The following is a 20,607-nucleotide window of genomic DNA, read 5'->3' as shown; positions in this document are numbered from 1 at the left end:
GCCCACCGAAAGTGCCTGTGGAAGTGTGGGCTGGGCTGTGTGCTGGGGGTGGTGAAGGCAGGGAGCAGGCAGCCCTCTGACCACCTCCATCTCCACCAGCCACCATGGTGCTGGGGAACAAAAGCAGCACATCCCTGCACCTCCCTGAGAAGCTGCTGCCCCTCAGCCAGCTGCATGGGGGACAGCCCATGGGGGCTGCCACCAGCCCCTCACTGGCGCGAGCATGTTCAACGCTGCCCTGAGCTTCACTGATAACCTGCCGCTGTCTCCCACCGCAGATCCAGCCAGCCGAGCCGTCCCAGGCCCATACGCATCCCACCGCCATCCCCAATGGATCACCATCACCTCGCCTGTGCCTGACAGCACCAGGGCGCAGGGCCAACCCCCGGGAAGACCACGGGGCTGCTTGCTATGCAGAGGCCACTCGTGTTTATGCTCGGTGACAGTCTGTGCTTACATAGCGCCTTGCTCCAGCCAGAGATTTACAGGCAAACAGCCTCTCACACCACTGATATGCACTGGGCCAGGCTGGTGGAAACTGGGTAGGGAGACGAGGGGCAGGTGTCAGGGATACTGATGGCTCCTAAGCCTCTGGGGGAGTGGCGCTCCCTTCTGAAAAGCAGAGGGGGGGAAAAGTTTCCGTGGCCTCCCAATGTCCGTACATTGCCCAGTGCAGGGCTGGGAGTACAAAGGGTGGGTCTGGCCATAGAGAAGCCCGTGCCATGGTGCTCAGCCTGCAGCCGCTGCCCCTTCTTCACGCACCCCTGCCCTCTGCCTGCCTGGGGGTGGAGGGAGACAGCGTGATGCACCTCAGATGATCCTGCTTGTGGGAAGGATCCCTGGGGAAATCTCGAGGCATCTGCGAGTTCAGATGCCTCTGCTTGGCTCTGACCTGCTCCGGATGTCCCCATGCAGCAGCTACGGCTGCAAATGTGAGGGGTGGTGCAGACCCCCTCCTTGGCCCCCATTTCCACACCTTATGGCCCTCCTGGGGAGATAGCAGAAATCTGGAGAGTTCATTTAGCAACTGAAGTCATTAAGGAATCACACTCAGTTGTCTCTAAGCCCTAACGAAGCCAATTCCCAACATTAATGATTGTTCTTCCTCACACTGTCAGCCACTAAATATAGCTGCCCGTCCACTCGGCACACAGTGCTGATGTTATCTGTTCTGTTTTTACTGGCTCTCCTGCTCTCTGGAAGTATTCTCTTATATCAGTGGAAAAGTTCTCTGCTCAGGGAGATGGAAAAAAAAAATCCATCTTCTTAACTTAATTTTTCCACTCCCCTTTGCCTTCCACCACACACACACACGCACACACTTGCCCTTCCTTATTTATTCACTAAAGTTCTCATCTTAACAAAGAAATGCCTCCTGATGTTCCTGTCAAGTCTGTGGGTGCTGTGTTTATGCACATCTTGGGGCACAGGTCAGTTGAAACCCAATTTAATCACTACAGGGTGGATGATTTCACGTGGCTGTGCTGCTGGGCTCACCCCTCCCACCTGGACAGGTACAGCCCCCTTGACTCTTACAGGGACCAGTTTTAGAGCCATGCAGCAGAAATCAAAACCCAAAATAAGCAAGAACAAAAGTCATCTGGGGAAAAAACGGAGAGAGCCTCCTAGAGGGCTGCCTGCTTTGCTCTGCTGCTGCCATGTCACAGCTCATATTCCTCTCTAAAATCACTGACATTAACTGCTGTGGACAAGGAACACAGCTGGACTTTTCGTAGATGGCACAGATGAAAGCGAGCATTACGCTCATCTAATCTGAATGCCACAAAACAGGTGTCAGCCTCAACCCCTTAATTGCTACCTGTCATTTCTCCAGGAAGATATCCCTGTCTTGATTTCAGGATACCTAGTGTGGGAGAATCCACCAGTTAGAAAGGAAAATTCTCCCCGCAGTTTGTCTCCACACTCTTTGGAATATGTCTCTTATTTTTAGCCTGGTATTTATCTAACTCCTTGCTTCCAGCCATTTGTTATACCTTTTCTTTATGGGTGAGACGCATCAACTCTCAAATGCAGCACAGTTTAAGCACACTTGACTGGTCTTGTAAGATCCCGACCCACTAGCTGAAAGATATTCCACCCACACAATTCTCTTCTTATTATTTGCCTTGTGATCCTGGAACCTGTAAGGTGCATATTTTCAGCTTTGCTTCCAAGCCAGGAGAGAAAGGATTTGCTATTATTTTTAATGGCACCTGACTTTTTCAGCTCATGATGTAATTGCAGGAGTGGGGGCTACAGAACATCTCAATACTTCCTGCACAGTCTTTTCACTTGAGGTCCCTTTTTTCCTTCAGCCAGGGACTTCTTCCCCTCTTTTTGCCCTCTCCTGTTGGGCATCTCTGTCTTCCCCTCATTTTAATTGCTATATTGCTTTCTCCAGTCTTCATCTTCACTTCTCCATGTTTTCCCTCTGCATTTTGTTCCTTCTCTGGTGTCCTGATTCCAGTGGGAATAGGGTTAATTTTCACCAGGAGCTGGGACAGGACACAGCCTGGACGGCTGACCCAAACTAGCCAAAGGGGTATTTGATGCCATGATGTGACATCACGCTCAGTATCTAGCTGGGGGAGCTGGCTGGGGCGGGGAGGGCCAAGAATCGCTTCTTGGGCGCGGGCTGGGTTTTCTGGGTTCCAGTCAGTGAGCGGTTGTATATTAATTGTGTTTCATATATTCCTTTATCAGTATTATTGTTGTTCTTTTCCCCTTTCTTTTGTTATTCTGTTAAACTGCCTTTACCTCAACCCATGAGTTTTGCCTTTTCTTCCAGTTCTCCCCCATCCTGCTGTGGGGCTGGGGGAGTGAGCGAATGGCCATGTGTTTCTTTGTTGCCGGCTGGGGCTAAACCATGACACCTGGTCACTCCATCCCTCTGCCCCATCTATGGGATGGCCTGTCAGCCAGGGAAACCTCTTCAATCTTTTGCTGCAGTTGCTCCCCTGTTGTGAGCGGTGCTAGGATGTCCTCCAAGGAGCTGGCAATGGGCAGGAGCCCACTGGCGCGAGGTGGAGTGCTCCTGTGTGAAGGGGAGGTGTGCCTGCAACAGCATCTGCCTGTGGTGCTCAGGGACCTCACTGTGCTGGGCACAGCAAACACTGTCCCTACCCAGCCAGCGTGCCCTGGGGAATATGACAGGGAAATGGAGGCATACAGGCAGCAGGGCATGGGGTGAAGGGCAAAACAAACAACATGAGTTAGGAGGACTTTGGGATAGACTCAATGTGACGTTCAAACTGAATATGACATGCATGTTACAACCCCCAAAAGACAAGGATGCTGTTTGCAAAATAGGTACCAGACCAGGTCCAGAAGAATATAGAGATGGTTTAAGTACGGAAGGGTTGTGAGGCTTTAACTGTCAGCTGAGAATATTGCAGTAGCTTTTCAGTAACACCACAAGCCTGAGCAGCAGATAAATAAGCAGCCTACAAACAAGCAAGCCCAAGTTTCTAGCTATTATACTATAGGTATGACTGTGAAATACGGTGTTATGCTTTGCGCGTGTTCCTCCTGTTGGTAACGCTCCACAGCCTGCCTCACACCCCAGGAATGGAGTCGCGCACGTGAGTTCAGTCTCAGTGTCTACTTTTCTTTTACTGCCACAGCTTCCAATGCACATACCCACCAGAGACAGCTTGCCCCACACAGATGTGCAGCTGCTTCTAGGGTAGACCCCAGCCATATTTAACAGCCCACCAGCAGAGTAGGGCATGGGAAGAGTACGGACGTCATGTCCAACTGAAAGCAAAGGGCGCATTGACTGAACTGGCAAAACAACTTTCAAAGTTAAGGGGAGCCCAAAGTTCACTCTTTATTGCAACACAACCCCCAGATGCATCCCAGAAGAGGCAGGCAGGAAAATAAAATCAAAAATCAAAACATGGGGATAAACCTCAAACAGACTAAACTGTTCTTCCCTGCAAAAGCAGATAGCTTTTCCCACCCCAGAGCAAGACAAACAGCATCCCCGCTGACTGCTCAAAGAGTGAGGCAGTTTTTCCAAGTTCCTCACCTTTTCTCTTACTCTGTAGGTTTGATCAGAGAAATGATGGTTTCTATCCTTCAGGCTAATATTAAGCTATTAAATGCATCATTTCACCTTGTTTTCCTTTTATTGACTGTCACCTTCAAAGCTCCTTATGGCAGTTTGCTCTCCCACTTCTACCTCCCAGCTCCCTTCCCCTTCCAAGCAGACAGGCCCCACCGTTAATTTACCAGCAGCTCAAACACCACCATTGCCAGAGCATCCATAAACTAGAGAACAACCTTCCCCTATGCTGACATAAGTCATTGCCACCTCATTTCACTTTTATTTGGCTACCGGTTTTTCATTTAAATCAGTTGATAACTACCCTTTACTCCTTAGCCTTCACATTTTGGGTCTGCTGCCCTTCAGGAGGCTGGGTGCCTCGTGATGGCAGGTTTCCTAATGCTGCTCAGCCCCAAGACAGTGGGACTTGTCTGTTTGTCTGCTCCCTGTCACTTAGCAGGAGTCAGAGGGTGCCACCTCCTGCTGCTGCGGCGGGGGAGGTTTAGCACACGCTTGCCATTTCACTGCTCAGAACATTTGCTGTTTGTACAAGCACGCACATCTCTTTCCTTCGATGTAAAAGCCCATGCCAGCAGAAAGAAACCACCGAGAGGAGTGCAATTTTACCTGGAGAGTAGAAGTTCTCACCTGGGAAAGCTGTGATGGGTTCTGCAAAGGGAAAAAAAAACAACCTAGTATTAGAGAGGGGAATACTACACAAAAGGCCACAGTTCACATCTCCGTTATCTGTAGCAGCCAAGCAGAGCAGGCATGTGGCTGTGCCCCAGAGAAGCCACTGGCTGGGAACAACGTGGGGGTGCTTGCCAACCTCAGCGGGACAGGGAGAAACCCTGTTTCAGCAGAGGACTGACCAGACACAATAAGCTTCAACTCAGACACAGGCTTCAGAGAAAAATATGTCTTAGGTTGAAGACCATTTGGATACAGCTGTCTGGCCTGAGTCACCCAAAGAAAAAGCCCCACCTGGCCCAGTGATGAAACCCTGAAACCCCCTAAAATTTCCAAGAGCAGTTTGGTTTCTGGCTCAACTCTGGCATCATTATTCACACGGGAACTGCATTACTTCTGGGCATCGATGCCATGCTTCTCTCCATCTCAGTGCCAAGAAACAAAGGCAAGTGATTTTTTTCCTCTTTCAAGATACTTTGAAGAAGTAATCTATTACAAATTACTGGATCTGAAAAGCAATAATCAGTACTTATTACTGATTACTTTCTCACAGAAGTAATAGACTTCTGATTATTTTTAGATTACTTCTGCATTATGCCTGTGAGTCACAGAAGCAGATTCTGGCTCTACCGAGTGCTATGAAATCATCACTCAAGTTCAGAATGCGAATGACACATTTGTCAAAGGAAAAAATTATTGTGACTTATTAGTGTTCTTTCACGCTAAAAAGGAATCAGATTACTTCCCAGGATTACATTTGAAAAAACAGTAGCCTGTGCTAGAGTCAGCTATTCTCATGGCTCTGGCAGAGAGAGAGCAGCACTGTATCTCTGCTGTTTCATTATTATTTTGGTGACATCGGAAATGACCCATGAGTTATGTTAAAGTTTGCAGTGGGAGCCCTTTGTTAGAAATGATCTGAAACAAACTATCCTTATCGGTTTTAAGATTCCCATTCAACTTCCTGGAAATGGACAAATAATTTTGTGTAGCAGTTTGGTGTTATTTTTAGGGCTGGCAATGCTTGAAACTTTGTAATTTATTAATGCTTTTGTTTTGAAATATTAAGCTTTAGGTTCATGAGGCCCAAGACACAGTAACACTGGAGCTAGGTGAATTGCTGAGCTCAAAAGAAGTTAGTAGGAAATGCCATTAGTGTTAATCATCAGTCTTGCTTCTCTTTAATGCCATAGAAGGCAAGGGATTAAAACACCACTGTCAAGCCTTAAATACAGGGAATTTGACATACAGAGTATTAGCTCCTTTGGCAGATGAGAGACCAGCAGAGTTCAAAGCATCAAAGAAACTGGGACCAACGGTGCTCAAGAGCATCTCTGGGGCAGCCCCAATCCCCTGTTCTATTATTAATGCTGGTGCCTGCACCATCTTCACCAGCGCCTGCCTGCACTGGGCAGCATGCGACATGACCAGCCCTTCCTAGGCACAATTCATCCCGTGCCTCCACCCCTGGGCTATAACGCCTCAAAGAGAGTCTGTCCCACTTGGGTTAGGAGGCACCAGGATCCTTCCCTCCCTCAGCAGAGAAGAGCGGCTTCACTGAATGGGACCTTTCAAAGACCAAATGGGAGAGAGGGCCTGCTCCACCTGACTTTTGGGTTGGACATGGCCATTTTGTGAGTGTTTAATAGTGAAACATGCCTCCCCGGGGTCATGCAGAAGAGCAGGGCCTCACTCTTGCGGGCAGCTCTCAGCACAGATCCCACTAATTGAGTACTGCTGGTCCCATCCTCAACTGGCATGGCTCTAAATCCACATCCGAGCTAGGTGGCGACTGGACCCATCACAGTGTGTGCATGGATATGCCAACTAGAGGAATAGGGTAGGGCAATGGCTTCGCCAGCAAACTGCTAAAACACATTTTTCGCTCTCCCTCTTTTTTTTTTTTAAAGTCCTCTCTGTCTTTCACATTGAACGAATCCACCTGGCTTTTGGCCTGGTTTGGGGAACGGTGAATTCTAGGACAAAAATTTCTTTTGTTATTCTGTTAACATTGCTGTAAAACCCCTCTGCTATTTTATTTCTTATTAGAGAAGACTCCTTTTGAACTCATCGGCCCCTCTAAGCGTGTAATACTGACTGACAGCTGGTTTCTTTTGTCCAGCACTTTCCTTTTAAATTTCGTGTATGTCCTTATCACACAGAATAGTCCTTGGTAACCCTCAGCTGCTCTTTCGGCTTTGCTCGGCAGAGACATGTGCTTCCTGCCTCTCACACCAACACAGAGCCTCCCCCCTAGAGACTGAGTCCCCCTCATTTCTTTCATGGGCAAGGAAAGTCCCAGATGAGATCCGGAAACTCCCAGTAACTCAAGCAGGGGAAAAGCAGTGGCCAACTAGCAGCCTGCAAGAGAAGGCTCTCCAGCCCCAGCTTCACCCACCGCCATCCCCAAGCCCGCGGCCGGACACAGCACGTACCCATGCAGTTCTCCAGTGGGATGTCGGTGCCTAGCCGAATGTCATCAAGGGCGAGCTCTCCCGAGTGGCCATTGCGTATAAATCCCTCAAACACAATCTGTGAGAAATCAGAACAGAAATGTCAAGGCTAAGCTGGGAGGCAGAGAGCAGCTGCTGCTCCTGAGGGAGAGGGCAGGAGATCTGCTTCTGACTTCCCCTGCACACCTCCAGATGACCTGAGACTAGTGCTGCTTCCTTGCCCTGCCTCTGCCACCCCTTCCCCAGAGAAAACTACTCTGCAGGGACAGGTTCGGTGGAAAGATCGTTACCTGGTCTGTCAGCACTCGGCTTGTAGTTTGTTCAACTAAATGTCTCTTGCATGGAATAGAGTCAGTGAATCAATGTTCAGCATCACAGGCCGTCCCCCGCCCTTGCACAAATGATGCAAGTGGCACAACACTGACTTACAGCAGCAGCAGATTTGGCCCATGATATTAACTGGACTATGATCAGGAAAAGGAAGGGAAGGACACAAAATGCACTGCTACATTAACTGTAAAGTGCTGTTCCCATCAACATTACATAAGAAGCATTGAAATGTTAGAGGAGAAGGGTCAATTTATTCCTTCTTAATCACAGGCAAAATATATTTACAAAAATAAATAGAGTCGTTAGCTCTGAGAACTGCTGAGTGGAGAGACTTGCACTATTTACATAATGATGCTGTTATTTAGCTAGTACTGGTATATTCACATTTAACGCACAAAGTAGTCAGCCAGTGCCCATCACTCTTATCTGTAGGCATAGTGCGTTTACTGGTATTTTATTAAAAAGGCAAACACACACATGCAAACTAGTCATGCAGCTCTGGTGCAAAGCTTTTGCTTTCTGTCTCCCTGACTACTCTCAAGGGTCCAAATAATTTCCTGGGGCTATGTATTTCACAAACTTCCTCTCCCCACTTTAGTGCCCCCTTTCTCTGGGGTGGCTGTGCAGCCCGATCCTATGCCTGCCTCCAAGGAGACCTCCCTGAAGGGCCAGGTGTCTGTCTGCGCACAGGACAGTGTCAGTTCGTCCTTGGGACCACGCAGGAAGCAGCAGTTTGGAGGGGTCAGTGGCCTGAGAGCAGCAGCTCCCCGGGGCAGGGTCGGGCTGGAAGCAGCCAGAGCAAGGCTCCCTACCAGGGTGGTCATCAAAGCACTGCCTCAGGTCTGCAAGTGAGTGTTTCCTTCTGCTTGGAGGGTGCTGCATGCTGTGCCGATCCTCATTAACAAGTGACAAGAGCAGCCCTGGCTCCCTGGCAAACAGCACGCTGCCTGGAAGGGCTAACCGTGCCAAAGGCACTCCCGGAAGCAGCAGCCTCTCCGCAGGGTGCTAGCGTGGCCGTGCCAGAGGGGCTTAGGTGGCTGCGGTGAGCAGCACGGCTCCCTCCAGCTCATCCCTTCTTTTCCACTGATCTCCTGACATGGGACTGGGCCTTGATCCCACAGTGCTGCACCCAGCCCTCTGATCTGGTCTAAGGTATCTGAGAATTGGATTCACAAATGAACCCACATTCTCCCTTCCTTCTCCCATGCCAGCACTTGCAGCCGAGGCTGCAGAAGGGCTGTTTGCTGCCTGCCCTTACGAGCTGGCCATGCCCCCTCCCAGCTTCCCACTTCTCCTGGCTGCAGGGTTTGGGTTTGCTCCCTGGAGCTGTGCACCTGCCTGTGGTCAGACTATCTGATGACCATCAGTTGGGGGGGGAAAATGCACAAAACAAAATGAAAATAAAAGAAGGGAAAATAATTGCTAAAAGAAGGGAAAATAATTGCAAAGCGGGAGATTTGAGGAATATAGAAGGCAACAGGCTGAACAAAGGCCCAAGTCTGTGCGGAATCTGAATAACAAACAGTGTCGTTTAGTTACTATAGTAACTCGAGAAACACAATGAAAACAGCGACATTCCCTAATGATGAATGGGCCCTGGCTCTGAAACACTGACATAAAGATGCTGAAGATGCTGCCTCGTGCAGCACACCTTCCCCGAGCATCTTACCCGGTACTCCATGTCATAGCTGGGCAAGATGATGCGGCCTTCCCTCCACTCCTCCCCTTGGTCCTCCGTGATGACCCACAGCGCCTTGTGCTCCTGGCTGGCTTCCCGCCAGACCCGCAGCATTACCCCATTGCTGCCCCACGCCTGGTACTGGAAGACCATGCAGACAGCGCTCCGGGGCAGATAGATGATGGGGCTGATGAGCCGGGCTCGCTGGACTTCCCTCCTTCCGCTGCTCTGCAGCTGCAGGTAGTTCTTGCCATCTGTTCAAAGAGGAAAACACCATTATATTATTTTCTGCGGCCACTTGCAACAAGTGTCTCACCTCCTGCCAGGTGGCTTTGGCAGTGCTGGGGAGACTCTCACACCCATGCAGGAGTGGGGTCTCCCACCAGCACCCTCCTTGTGTGCAGCACTCCGTGCCGCTGCTGCACCCTGGGCAGCCTGGGCTGAGGAGCACACCTCCTTCACCAGCGACCACCGCCTGGCAGGAGACCGACAGCAAAACCAGAAAGTGGTAAGCCAAAGAATCGATATAATTAGGAGAAGTTAAAGAGCAGTTTTTGTCAGAAGTGATGCCACAATAATGACATTGGGAGGGGGGTTTTGTTTATTTTGTTGGGAGCTTAGTGAACAAGCCTGAGGCGGGTTTTTCTAACTGCTGGTGCTGAAAACTCATCTTGGGATGGGGATCTCAAGCTGTGTTCATCCTGCCTCTTTTCATCCCCAGCGGTAAATACTGCACAATCAGGGTCTAGCTGACAAGTTTGTTTTGAGGACACGCACAACAAAATGAAAACCTGGCACTCGTTTTTTCTGTAATGCAGCAAAACAGCCCCTAAAGCACAGCACAGAGGAAGAACGTGGTCCCAGTGAGTCAAGTATGCACAGGTGACAACCAGGGAGCTGCAAACTTGAAGGTTGTTGAAATACCTACAGTAGGGGATTCACTTGCTTTAATATTACATTTTAAATTCTGTCATGCTTTTTGTCAATCCTCAGGGAGGAGATTTGGTACATTTGATATCCCAGACTGAGACTAGAATTGGAGATACTTGATCTGAGTACCAATAGCAGCAAAAGCCCATGGATACAAATCCCTGGGCACAGCTGATTTGGTCTGGAATCAGTGGTTTCCAGACCTCTCTGATGAGAAGCCTCCTCAAGGAGTTCCCCATTTGCAGCTTGGATGCCTGAAGTCCCTGAGCACAGACTGAAAGCCAAGCACGTAGCTGATCTGATCCTTAGCTGCCCCCTCCCATCATGACCAATGGCAGGACAGAGTCCCCTGGGTTGCTCTGACTGCAGTGCCTGCAGTACAAGGTGACACAGACAGGCCAATGACAGATATTGCTGTATTTTGCGTTTCACTCAACAGAGGGATGAACATGCTTGCTCGTGCTACACAGTGGGCAAGTGCCACTGGTGCTTCATGCCAGCACGTGCGAGCCCTGCTGCAGCCCGGGGGGGCTACCTCTGCCCCAGGACCACACCTAAAGGTCTGTTGCTTCCTTTTCCCACGTCTTAGCCTGCTGCGCTTGACAGGCAAAGCTCTGAGCAGCACACTGCCTCCTGCTCGCCCTGCTCCTTCTGTGGCTTCAGTGCCCACAGCAACTGCAGAAGAGCAGCGTCTGCACTGAGAATGTTTGCAAAGTGCACCCAAAACACCTCCAAAACTTGAACTAGCGAGACCTGAACTTAGATCCCAGTTCCCGAGCATTGAAAGACAGGTCCCACCCAGAAAACAGCAGCAGACCTTGCTGCTGCTCAGCAATCCGGTGACATCCCAGGCCGAGGGAGATTTATCAGTGGTTGCACAGCCACTGGCCCTGGTACAAGTTTGTCACTGCCAGAGAGCTGGGCTGAAACCAACCACCGTGATCTACACAGCTTTCTAAAATAAATTTAGGACAAGACAGCAGAAAGATTTGCCATCACTCTGCTCCTGGGATGTATGATCAAAATATTTCAAAGGCGTATCCACTCCATATGAACTTTCGCTGATTTTGCTGCGTGAAGGACAAATCTGTCCCTGACTGGCCACATAAAGAAAGGGCAACATTTTCAGCAATATTTTCTAGCACCTATGAAATGTACTTGGGCCACTTGGCACTTTATGCCAACAAACAGTAGCAGAAAAAAAAGATGAAAGCATGTTTGCTCACTCCTGTTTGAGTGAATCACTTGAAAAAGTACCATGCCGTTCTCTAATGGAGTGTTCTTGTGATTTACCTCGGAGTGGTAGTGGTGGAGGAGGAGATGTGGGAGATAAACAAGTGGAGGAAGAAAAAAAAAAAAGAACAAGCTGTACTCCATGCCTAAGGAGCGATAAGGCATAATAAGTCATCAAGGTCTCCTGAATTAAAATCCTCTTTTAGTAATTCACTACAAGCCTCTTCAAAGAAAAAAGCAACAACAAGAAAAAAGCAGCAACAACAAACAAGTTGGAAGAGCAAATCAGACTATGATCGTACAATTATCTCACAGCTGAAATAGTCTCACAGGCAAAACCTTAATAAAAGTGCCAGCCAGGCTCAAGAAGGATAAAATCCAGGTTCTCAAAGTTCAAGACTGACCTTTGGTAATCACAGCCTGCTTGAGTGCAGGGATGTGAGCCACCCTTGGATCCACCCAAAGCCCACAGCTGACCACAGGGGACTATGTTAATTGCACAGCTGGACACCCCCCCCCCCATCATCCACACACCTCACTGGGAGTTCATGGTACCCAGCGTTGCTGCCTCCTCTGCTCCAGCAAAAGAGCCTGTGTGCCTCTGAGTCACATCCCTCCCAGGGATAACACTGACCTCCGATTTGTTCCCATTCCTATCAGGCTGTGAAATCAAAGAACCTCCTGAACCGCAGCCAAAACCAATGCCCCCCCTAACCACACAGGCTCTTTCAGAGCTGCGGGACCCCTCCCAACCCCTGCTGCATCTTCTGTGGGGAGGCTCAGCCTTTGGGCAATGAACCCAGCTTCTCCCCTGCAAGTAGCAGTGGGTTTGGGTACCATGTGCTCCTGCTCCTGGTAACAGGAGCTTCTGGAATGGAGAGCAGAGCACAAGAAGACATGACTTTCTGTGTCATTTGAAGATGAAATGGCTGGATCACTCTAATGGCTAGTTGGACCTTCTGAAAAGCCCCGCGAATTTGCTGAGACTGACTGAACAAGGGCACTGTGGAGCTAATTGTTGGAACAGCATGTGGGAGCCTGGTGGTTCCAGTAGTCGCTCTGTTTGATACAGTAAATGGAAGCCCTTGGCACAGAAAGCACCTGAAAGGCTGATTTCCCCTGCTAAAACGCTTGAAGGGAGCCTTGCAATGATGAGCTGATCAATTCTTCCAGGATCAGAAGTGCATTTTAATCTCTTTCCCAGAACTTTGCTTTGCAGCCTCTATTCCAGCTAACACGGCAGTTACATCCCCCACTGAACTGGCACTGGTAGTTCAAAGCACCGGCTCAAAGAAGGCAGGACAAACCTTCTCAGGCGTTTTAACCTACTGCTGTTTTTCCAACTGATGCCACGGCATAAATCTCATGGAAGATTTATGGGATCATCTGGATGTAGGGGAGCCAGAGGAGCGTGAACATGCAACCATCCCCAACCAGACGATGGCAGAGTCGCTTGTACGTGCACGGCAGTGAGCCCCAGATAAATCACCAGCCAGGCCCTGCAAACAAACCATCTGGCCAATGCGGTTTCCTCTTGGCGTGCCTGTCCCCTCCTGCTAGCAAGCCATCTGAGAGGACATTAGGGGCAGCAGGGGATGAAGCCTCGCGGTTTGGGTCAGGCTGCAACCACGAGCCATGGCAGCCGCTCCCTCCGCAAGGTCAGCCTGCCTGTGCTTGGGTCCTGCACATCTCACCCCCTCTCCCGAGAAAAGCACCTTCCCACATCGGTCTCAGCAGCACATCTGGAGGCTTTCCAGCAAAACATGTCGGGCAGGATGTACACAAGCAATTACTGAGATTTCAGATTCCCTCTGCGTTTTCCCTTGCTGGATATTGTTGAGTTACAGCTGCTGCTCCTACAGAGGACCCACGCTGAATTGCCTTCACTTATGTCCCTCCAAAGGTCACCACACTCTCCTTCGTTGCAGAGCTTGTTTCACAGTGTGTTTTAGTGGTAGCACCGCAGCCCTCGGGCAGCCACCTCGTCTGCCAAATCCCACAGGTGACATCTCTGCTTCGGGCCCTGTCTGCTGCCTGCACAGCCCCAAATGCCACTCCTGACGGTGATATGTCAGGGCTGGGGAGATGTCCCAGTGAGGCGTGATCCTGCTGTCCTTCTACATCAGTCCTTGCCTTTCCCAGGGAGCGGATCAACTCAGAGCCCCTCACAACTGCAGGGTGCTCTGGTAGCAGGGGGATGGCAGCTGCATGAATATGCAGATTGAAACTGGATAGTTATTATATTTTTAATTTTTTTTGGCAAATCATGCAAATTCACCTCAAAAGGCTGCTGTCGTAATTTCAGTGACAGGCCTCTCCTCAATGACAGACTTTCATTTACGAAGGGAAATCAATCCTCCGTAGAACTAATATTTATATTAACTAGATCACTGCGTCTGCTGGAAAATCCCCTCAATTTTGATTATGTGTTAATTAGCCTGCCAAGTCCTTGCCGTTTCAGTCTCTAAATCAGTCCGTGAAAAGGCATAAAACCCCACACCTGCCCAGAACCAAGCCCTCCGCCTGCTCTCTGGAGCCTTTCTAATGGACGGGCCATTACATCCTCTCTCTTAATTAAGCCTCACGTCCTCAACAGCGCGGCACAACTGTGAGTCCCACTGCCTTCCCCCAGGAGCGCAGGGAGGGCACGGTGTCCCTGACAAACCAAATGCCAATTAGAGCCTGACATTTATGCTAAGCGAGCTGCTTACCACCACACTGCATCCACCGCCAGCCTGGCAGGCACCCTGCACGCCCCTACATGAAAGGGTGTTCACAGACCCACCTGCGCCGGGCGTTTGTGCATGCACAATTAAAGGCATTAACCGAGCCAGCGCTTCCACCGCACAGGCTTGCACATTATGGCTTGCTCGCGTGCGCACGCTTTCCCGAATCGGGCTCTGTGACTCACAGGCTGCTAAGTCACTGCTGCGAAGTGATGGAGTGATGCATGCGCTAAGTTTTGAGAGACAGTGTCTTGCTTTCCAGAGAGCATTCCAGCCCGGTTTATAAGCACTGTGTGTCACTGGTGTTTGGGTCCAAAATGTGACTAAGGACTCAGACAGGCGAGCAATGAAGAAACGGGCAAGCCCTAGAGGAATGCTTTCTTCTCCTCTGCCTGCAGCCCAGCCCAAGCGTGCAGGAGCTTTGCTGGCAATGCAGGGACAGACTGTGGCCGTGCCCCTTCTCTCATTACAGACAGTATGGGCAAGAGGATGGCCACAGCCTGGCCTTAGCCTGCAGCCAGGGTACTTGCACAGCCCAGACGACGCTCAGCAAACCTCTCATGATGTGGGTACCAGGGTGTCCCAGCTCTACTGTGCTGCAGGCAGCCAAGGCATGAAGGACTTCTTAGGGTTTGCTGTCCTCACTGTGCAAATAAGGGTCAGGAGAGCTGCGTACAGCTTTGCTGAGAGGCAATCTGCACCACACATAGTGGGAGTGGGGAGAGAGCGAGCCGAGTATGTGGTTCTCCTTCCCACAGCATGCAGCTGCTCACTCATTGCACAGAAGTGCTTGATTTTCACACCACCCCACATACAAAACTCCCTCCTACTTCAAAGGGGACAGGATTGACCCTAGAGGTCAAAATGTGTCCCCAAGGCAGAAGCCTTGAGAGTAAGTCTCATGAGAGTAAGTGCAGATATCCAATTCAGTCCAGCCCTGCTCCATTAACACCATGAAAATGTTTCTGCTGGTTGGGACAGAGTAGGATCAAGGCCTTCAGGCAGAAGTTCTCATGGACTGCAGGAAAAATATGAAACTTTCCCTTTTAAAGATCCCATGGGAAAAACACAGGAATGGTGAAGGGTCACCATTAGCTTAAAAACAGCTCAACATTTGTTTTCCTTAAAAAATAAGCTCTTAGGAAACTTCAGAGCACTACAAACATTCCTCTGCTGGAAACGCTTTGAAACAAATAAACCTTTCCCTGCAGCGCCTGCAACCTGAATGAGCAGCATTCCTGACCCTCAAAGCCAGCGAGGCCACGGCCCACAGCAGAAGGTCTTGGTGGGTTTTTGCAGCCCAGCCCAAGAGCTATGTGGTCAGGAGAGCTGCAATGTTAAAATCACTTCCTTTTCTGCGTGCATGTACAGCTGCCAACATCTGAACAGCATGGGGTTCACAATGCTGCCGTGGCTCTGACCCTGACACTGTGCTCACCCGAATGAGAAGCAGCACGTGGCAGAGGTGCAGACCCCACAGTGCTATTCTAGGACCACAAGGTATTTACTTAATGACTGCAAGAAAAGAGGAGGGGAAAAAAAGTGGCTAACACACCAATTCCAGCTTTTCAGTCCTGACTTATTCGCGTAGCATCACTGAGAGCAATGCAACCGCACCTACCAGCTAAGGATATGACCCAGGATCTTTACACCCTTCAGGATCAAGACCCCGGTGAAATTCAAACACAGTGAAGAGTTGAGGTGCCCAACCTACCAACCCAGATTTATTTTCAGGTCTTAAGACCTCTATCTTGACACCAATGGCACATTGCCATTGCATGCAGCAGGAATGGGGGATGAAATCTCATTGAAACTTGAACTTGCTGCTCCTTGAAGCTTGGTAGGTGCAGCTAAGGGGAATCTTTCTACAGATGGGAAGCATCTGAAAATCCATAGAGGGAAAAATCCTGGCAATCTCTCTTGGGGGCATGGAAAAGGGAGCAACAGTATTTTTGAGGCTTGTAAAGGGCACGGTAACAGCTGGAACCATGCTGGGTTTCTGCTGAGTTTGGCACTTTGGGTCCACTTTCACCAATGGAGTCCCCAGACGTGTAACAGGAGCCTGCAGGAGAGGATGTGGAGCTAATCCATGGTGCGAAGAGCCCAAGGAACACAGGGCTAAAAAAAGAAATGCAGAGCTGCCTGAAAGAGTATCTTGGAAATAAAAATAGTGGAAGGAGAGCAGTGGGTGTCTTGTCAGTCTCGAGAAGAAGTTCTCCGCGCCAAAGACGAGGAGGAATTGCATGCAGCGCATAAAATGAAATCAGGAGATATCTGAGGAATTCAGGCCTGTCTCTCAGCAGACTTTTCTAATCAAGTGCCTCACAGAGGATATTTCACCATGGTCATTTCCTTCCCCCTCTCTCTCTCATGCAGACTGAGCCAGGGCTCCTCCTTTCATTATTATTTTTTCCCTTTTAATTTTAATTTTTGTTTTGCCTTTTTCAGAAGAAATAGAAACATACACCACATGGCTCTTAAAGGCACAGCACATTTCCTTGCTACTGTGGAGCAGCCACAGCCTCTAGCTAGGGCCAGCACCTTTAAATCAGAGTAAATGGGGCTCCAGCGGCTTTGAGTTCCCGTTAGCTTTTGCCCTGCCCCTAAACCAAGCACAGCTGCTCTCTGTCACCCAACGGCTCACCCTGGGGTGGGGAATTCACAAGAAAAGACCACCCCGAACAACGGCTTTTCATTCCTTGCTCCCTGGAGCCTGAGGATGAATTTTCTAAGTAGAAACAAAGTGCTGGAGGGAGCGCAAGGGAAAGGCAGAGGAAGAATGGGGGAGTGTGAACCAAACAATGCTTCGATTCTGTCCCCGCCGAGGGGCTGGCATCGCCTCTTTTTCATGTTTCTCGAGTTGCTTTTAAAAGCCGTGCGGGGAGCAAAAAAGCAAATAGTTGTTTCCTTTTGTGTTATGTCTTCTTAATTTCTAAGAGCAGGACCAAAGCGAGGCGTGGCAGCGGCGCCTTTGCATGTCGGCCCCTCTGCAGCTCTGGGCTGTGTGGGCAAGGCAGCAGCGTGGCTGCCGGGAGGGCACATCCCCACCCGACCCAGCTGGGAGGCTGATCCCATGGCAGTGCCAACAACTGTCCCTCAGCCTGTGCCTGGTGTCTGCTGATGACTTCTTTCACTGCTGTGGGCAACTCACTTCAGGCCCCTGGAGCTGCTGCCTCCTCCCCTTCCTCTGCCTGTACAGCCTGCAACTTGCTGGGCGCCTGCCTGCACCCCAAAGGTGCTCCAGTGCCTGGCTCAGCACAGCACCGTAAGAGAGAGCTCTCCACGCTGGCACGAAACCAGATCACTGAACTCAGCAGGAAAATGTCCCCCCACAGCTGCACTGATGAGTTTTTGCAACTCGTAACTAACTAAGAAAGAGAATAAAGGGTAGAAGGGTAAAAAACAGAACTGCGTGCTGAGCTGTCTGAGGCAGCACCGGGCTCTCCCGAGCTGTGCAAGTGCACACACACGCGCGTGCGCACTTACAACAGAGTCTTCTAAGAAACTATGGCCAACTAATTGTAGGGAGACCCAGGGGAGAGGAAATGAAATGAAAAATTGAGTCTGAGTTATAAAAATAAGTAATTTTTATCCTACTTGCAGGAGGCTTATATTAATTAAACATTATTACAGTGAATGAGATGGGGAGGGTTATTAAGTCTGGGGCTGGTTGTAAGTGTTCTCTCCTGTTGCCTGAGGCTCCACTGAGCTCCAGATATTAATCTTCTAAAGCACTCAAATGCTGAAGAGATAAACACTTGAAATATGAAAATGTTTTTCTCCATAGCAGACACTGTGACCCTATGTCACGCCAAAGAATTTGTCAGATGTCCATATAGGCTGCACTTACAGCATTACCCTGTCTCTTCGAAAAATGCCGGGCACCTCAGGAGCTGAAGAGAGAAATGATGTGTGCATTTGTGTGGGGGTGATTTGTGTGTGGAGATGTAGCAGATTCTCCTCTTCCCATATGTTTCTGGAATACATATTTTCCTCTTTAGCACTGCCTACCAGGTGTTGGCTGCACGGCTTTCCAACTGGCTGGCGGCACTGCCAATCTGGCCAGCGCCTCTGCCAGGTGGCTAACAGGTTCGCCCGAATGTTTGCATTTTGAGACTCAACCTCACCAGGGGGAGGACAGGGAGGAGCCCGCAGCATGCGCAGCTCCCTGGGCACATGGTATGCAGGCACTGGAGTCACTGGGCATCAGGGCAGAGCCGAAGCCAGGTGAGATCAGCCAGTTCTCCCTGGGGGACCCTTGAGTTTCATAAGCAACGAATGACAGTGAAGAGAGGTGATGTCACGGTGATGTAATCTACAGTTATAAGGAAACTGGAAAATGTTCTTTGTGCCACCCGTGCCACAAAGTCAACAAGGGTAAGGACAGGGCACTAGTCCCGGGGTGAGTTCCAAGATGTGAAGCTGAAGAACTTGATATATCAACCACACTGCCAGAGACATAAATTAGCCCTCCAACCCTTCCAACCCATGCCAGCACATCTCAGTGAGGTCCTCCATAAATTAGGCTCTGCCACGCTCATGCAAATCTTCTGCTTCCAAAGCACAGAAGAGAAAAAGAGCAAAAGTCAAACAGCAAGAAGCTGGCATATTTCTGCATTCTTAGGGTTTAGCTCATCCTTCACTTGGAGGAGGCTGAAATCCAGCCTATGCAAGCCCAGAGTACAGAATAGTTGAAGACTACAGGCAATCTGAGCAACATATGGGAAGAAGAAATGCATCTCTGACAAAAGAGGAAATGCATTTTGGGGAAAAAGCATTGGGTCCTACAGAGGACATGTGGATCAGGATGTGGAACAAAGCCCAGACTAACCTACATGGTCACAGTGGATTCAAAGCCCAGTGTCCAATTCAAGGCTATCTCAAGAGGACAGTTAGGATAATTCAGTGCCAGTGGTCACAATCCTATAAATAAGTCATGAACCCATAAAGCAAAGCATCTGACAGCTTCCACAAAAGAAAACGTTCAGGTCTGCACAGCCTTCACGGCTCTTGATAGCTGTACAATAATCAGTCCTACTGAGCCCCATCAGCTCCCTCTTCCTGACTTTGGTATGGTATTAACCATCTTACCAGGCACAGTCTCAGGGCTTGGTTCAGAGTTGCCAATCCAGGTGCTTGTAGGCTGAAAAGACCATGTATAACCCGTTGCCAAGTCGTGTGACCAACCACAGAGGTCTTCAGGGAGATCAAAATTGCAGTTGAAATTTGCAGGGAGACGGAAATCTTATAAAAAGAAATAGAAGCAAAATAAAGTTGGATTAAAAAATGACCTACCCATGAAGGGTTGCTATAAAAAAAACAACCTGAAAGTAAAATAGCTGGCAAGCCATAAATACTGAAGAAAGCATGAAATCTCACTCACGCTCATGCTTTTAACCTATCTCACATTTCGTCAGCTCCAGGGATCAGCCTTAAGTTCTGCATCATCAAAATGCTCATACCATGTCCTGCGGCTAATCCACCAAACTAAGCAAATATAAAAGCAAGTACCAAATGCTTCCAGACTCTAATCAGCACCTTCTCTTCATCCCCTAGAGCGGTCAAATATTAAATGCCTTCTTAAATGTCAGGGAAGAGCACTTCCTGAGTGCCCTGTGCTCATCAGCCTGTGCTCTGGTTCCAAAAGGAGAATCTCAAGTGCTCCAGAAACCCAGCTCCTGAGTGACAGATCTAGCCACTTGCACCAGACGGGAGCTGTCTGTCAACGTGGTGAGCTGTCACTCACCACTTCCTACCTTCTCGTGGAAATGCTACCAGGGGAAACATGGGGCCACCATGAGCTCAAGCTTTTGGATTCTGAGTGAAAGGAGCCAGCCTCTATTTCTAGCTCCACTACGGACTCACCACATGGTCTTTGGGCGAGTCATTTAACTTTTCATCTGTGAAACAGGAGCGGAGCTAATTCCCCTGTGTCAACAGCTTTAAAAGCTCTGGAGAGCCTTCGCGCAGAGACGGGTCTGTGGGCAGGAGGGCACTTGCCAGGGGCTGCACGTAGCAGCGAGGCAGCTGCTGGCTCCTTCGGTTGGGGAAGCAGCCATAAGGCACGGAGGCTGCAGAAACGGTCTGAGACCATCCCAAGCACGTCAGAGACCAATTATAGGCCGGGTTTTTCCTGAGCGAAGAGGAAGTTTTAAATCACAGTGCCCACAAAGTCAGCGATAGCCAGAAGGAGTTGAGTGACTCAAGCAATAGGCATCAGCGGAACTTTGCTGCGAGGGGCAAAGGGCCTTCTTTACATAATCCCTCTTCGAAATAAAACAATGCAGATCATGGATCCTTTTATTTCAATCTAATCTCATACCCTGGAGAGCAGCATTGTTTCTGTTTGGCTGTCATAAATCTGATTGTCCAGAGAAACACACTCATTGTTTACGGAGTATGAGAATGAAAATTGTTGCTAAACTGAGGGAAGCTGGTGGGGAGGCTGGTTCCACGCTCCACGGCATACTCTGCTCGCTCTCTTGCCCTGGACTGCACCCAGGAATCGTGTTGTTGCAG

General features: G+C 49.6%; 1 protein-coding gene across 6 annotated transcripts in view; it reads right to left on the bottom strand.

The window, feature by feature from the left end:
• The window catches only part of NRP2 (neuropilin 2), an 89,677-nt gene that overhangs the window by 16,191 nt on the left and 52,879 nt on the right, over positions 1-20,607 (bottom strand). For 3 of the 6 annotated variants that reach the window (XM_063340490.1, XM_063340492.1, XM_063340494.1), the window contains exons 12-15: positions 19,180-19,332; positions 9,191-9,453; positions 7,174-7,270; positions 4,676-4,717 (exon numbers count right to left, since the gene is read on the bottom strand). In XM_063340490.1, the coding sequence (XP_063196560.1) occupies positions 4,676-4,717; positions 7,174-7,270; positions 9,191-9,453; positions 19,180-19,332 (555 nt within the window). The remainder of the gene's footprint in view (positions 1-4,675; positions 4,718-7,173; positions 7,271-9,190; positions 9,454-19,179; positions 19,333-20,607) is intronic. The other 3 variants (XM_063340491.1, XM_063340493.1, XM_063340495.1) reach the window with 1 other exon arrangement.

This window comes from Chroicocephalus ridibundus, chromosome 7 (assembly GCF_963924245.1).
Source record: "Chroicocephalus ridibundus chromosome 7, bChrRid1.1, whole genome shotgun sequence".
Classification (NCBI taxonomy): Eukaryota; Metazoa; Chordata; class Aves; order Charadriiformes; family Laridae; genus Chroicocephalus; species Chroicocephalus ridibundus.
The sequence above is the reverse complement of the archived record's forward strand: the minus strand, read 5'-3'. Positions and strand labels throughout refer to the sequence as shown.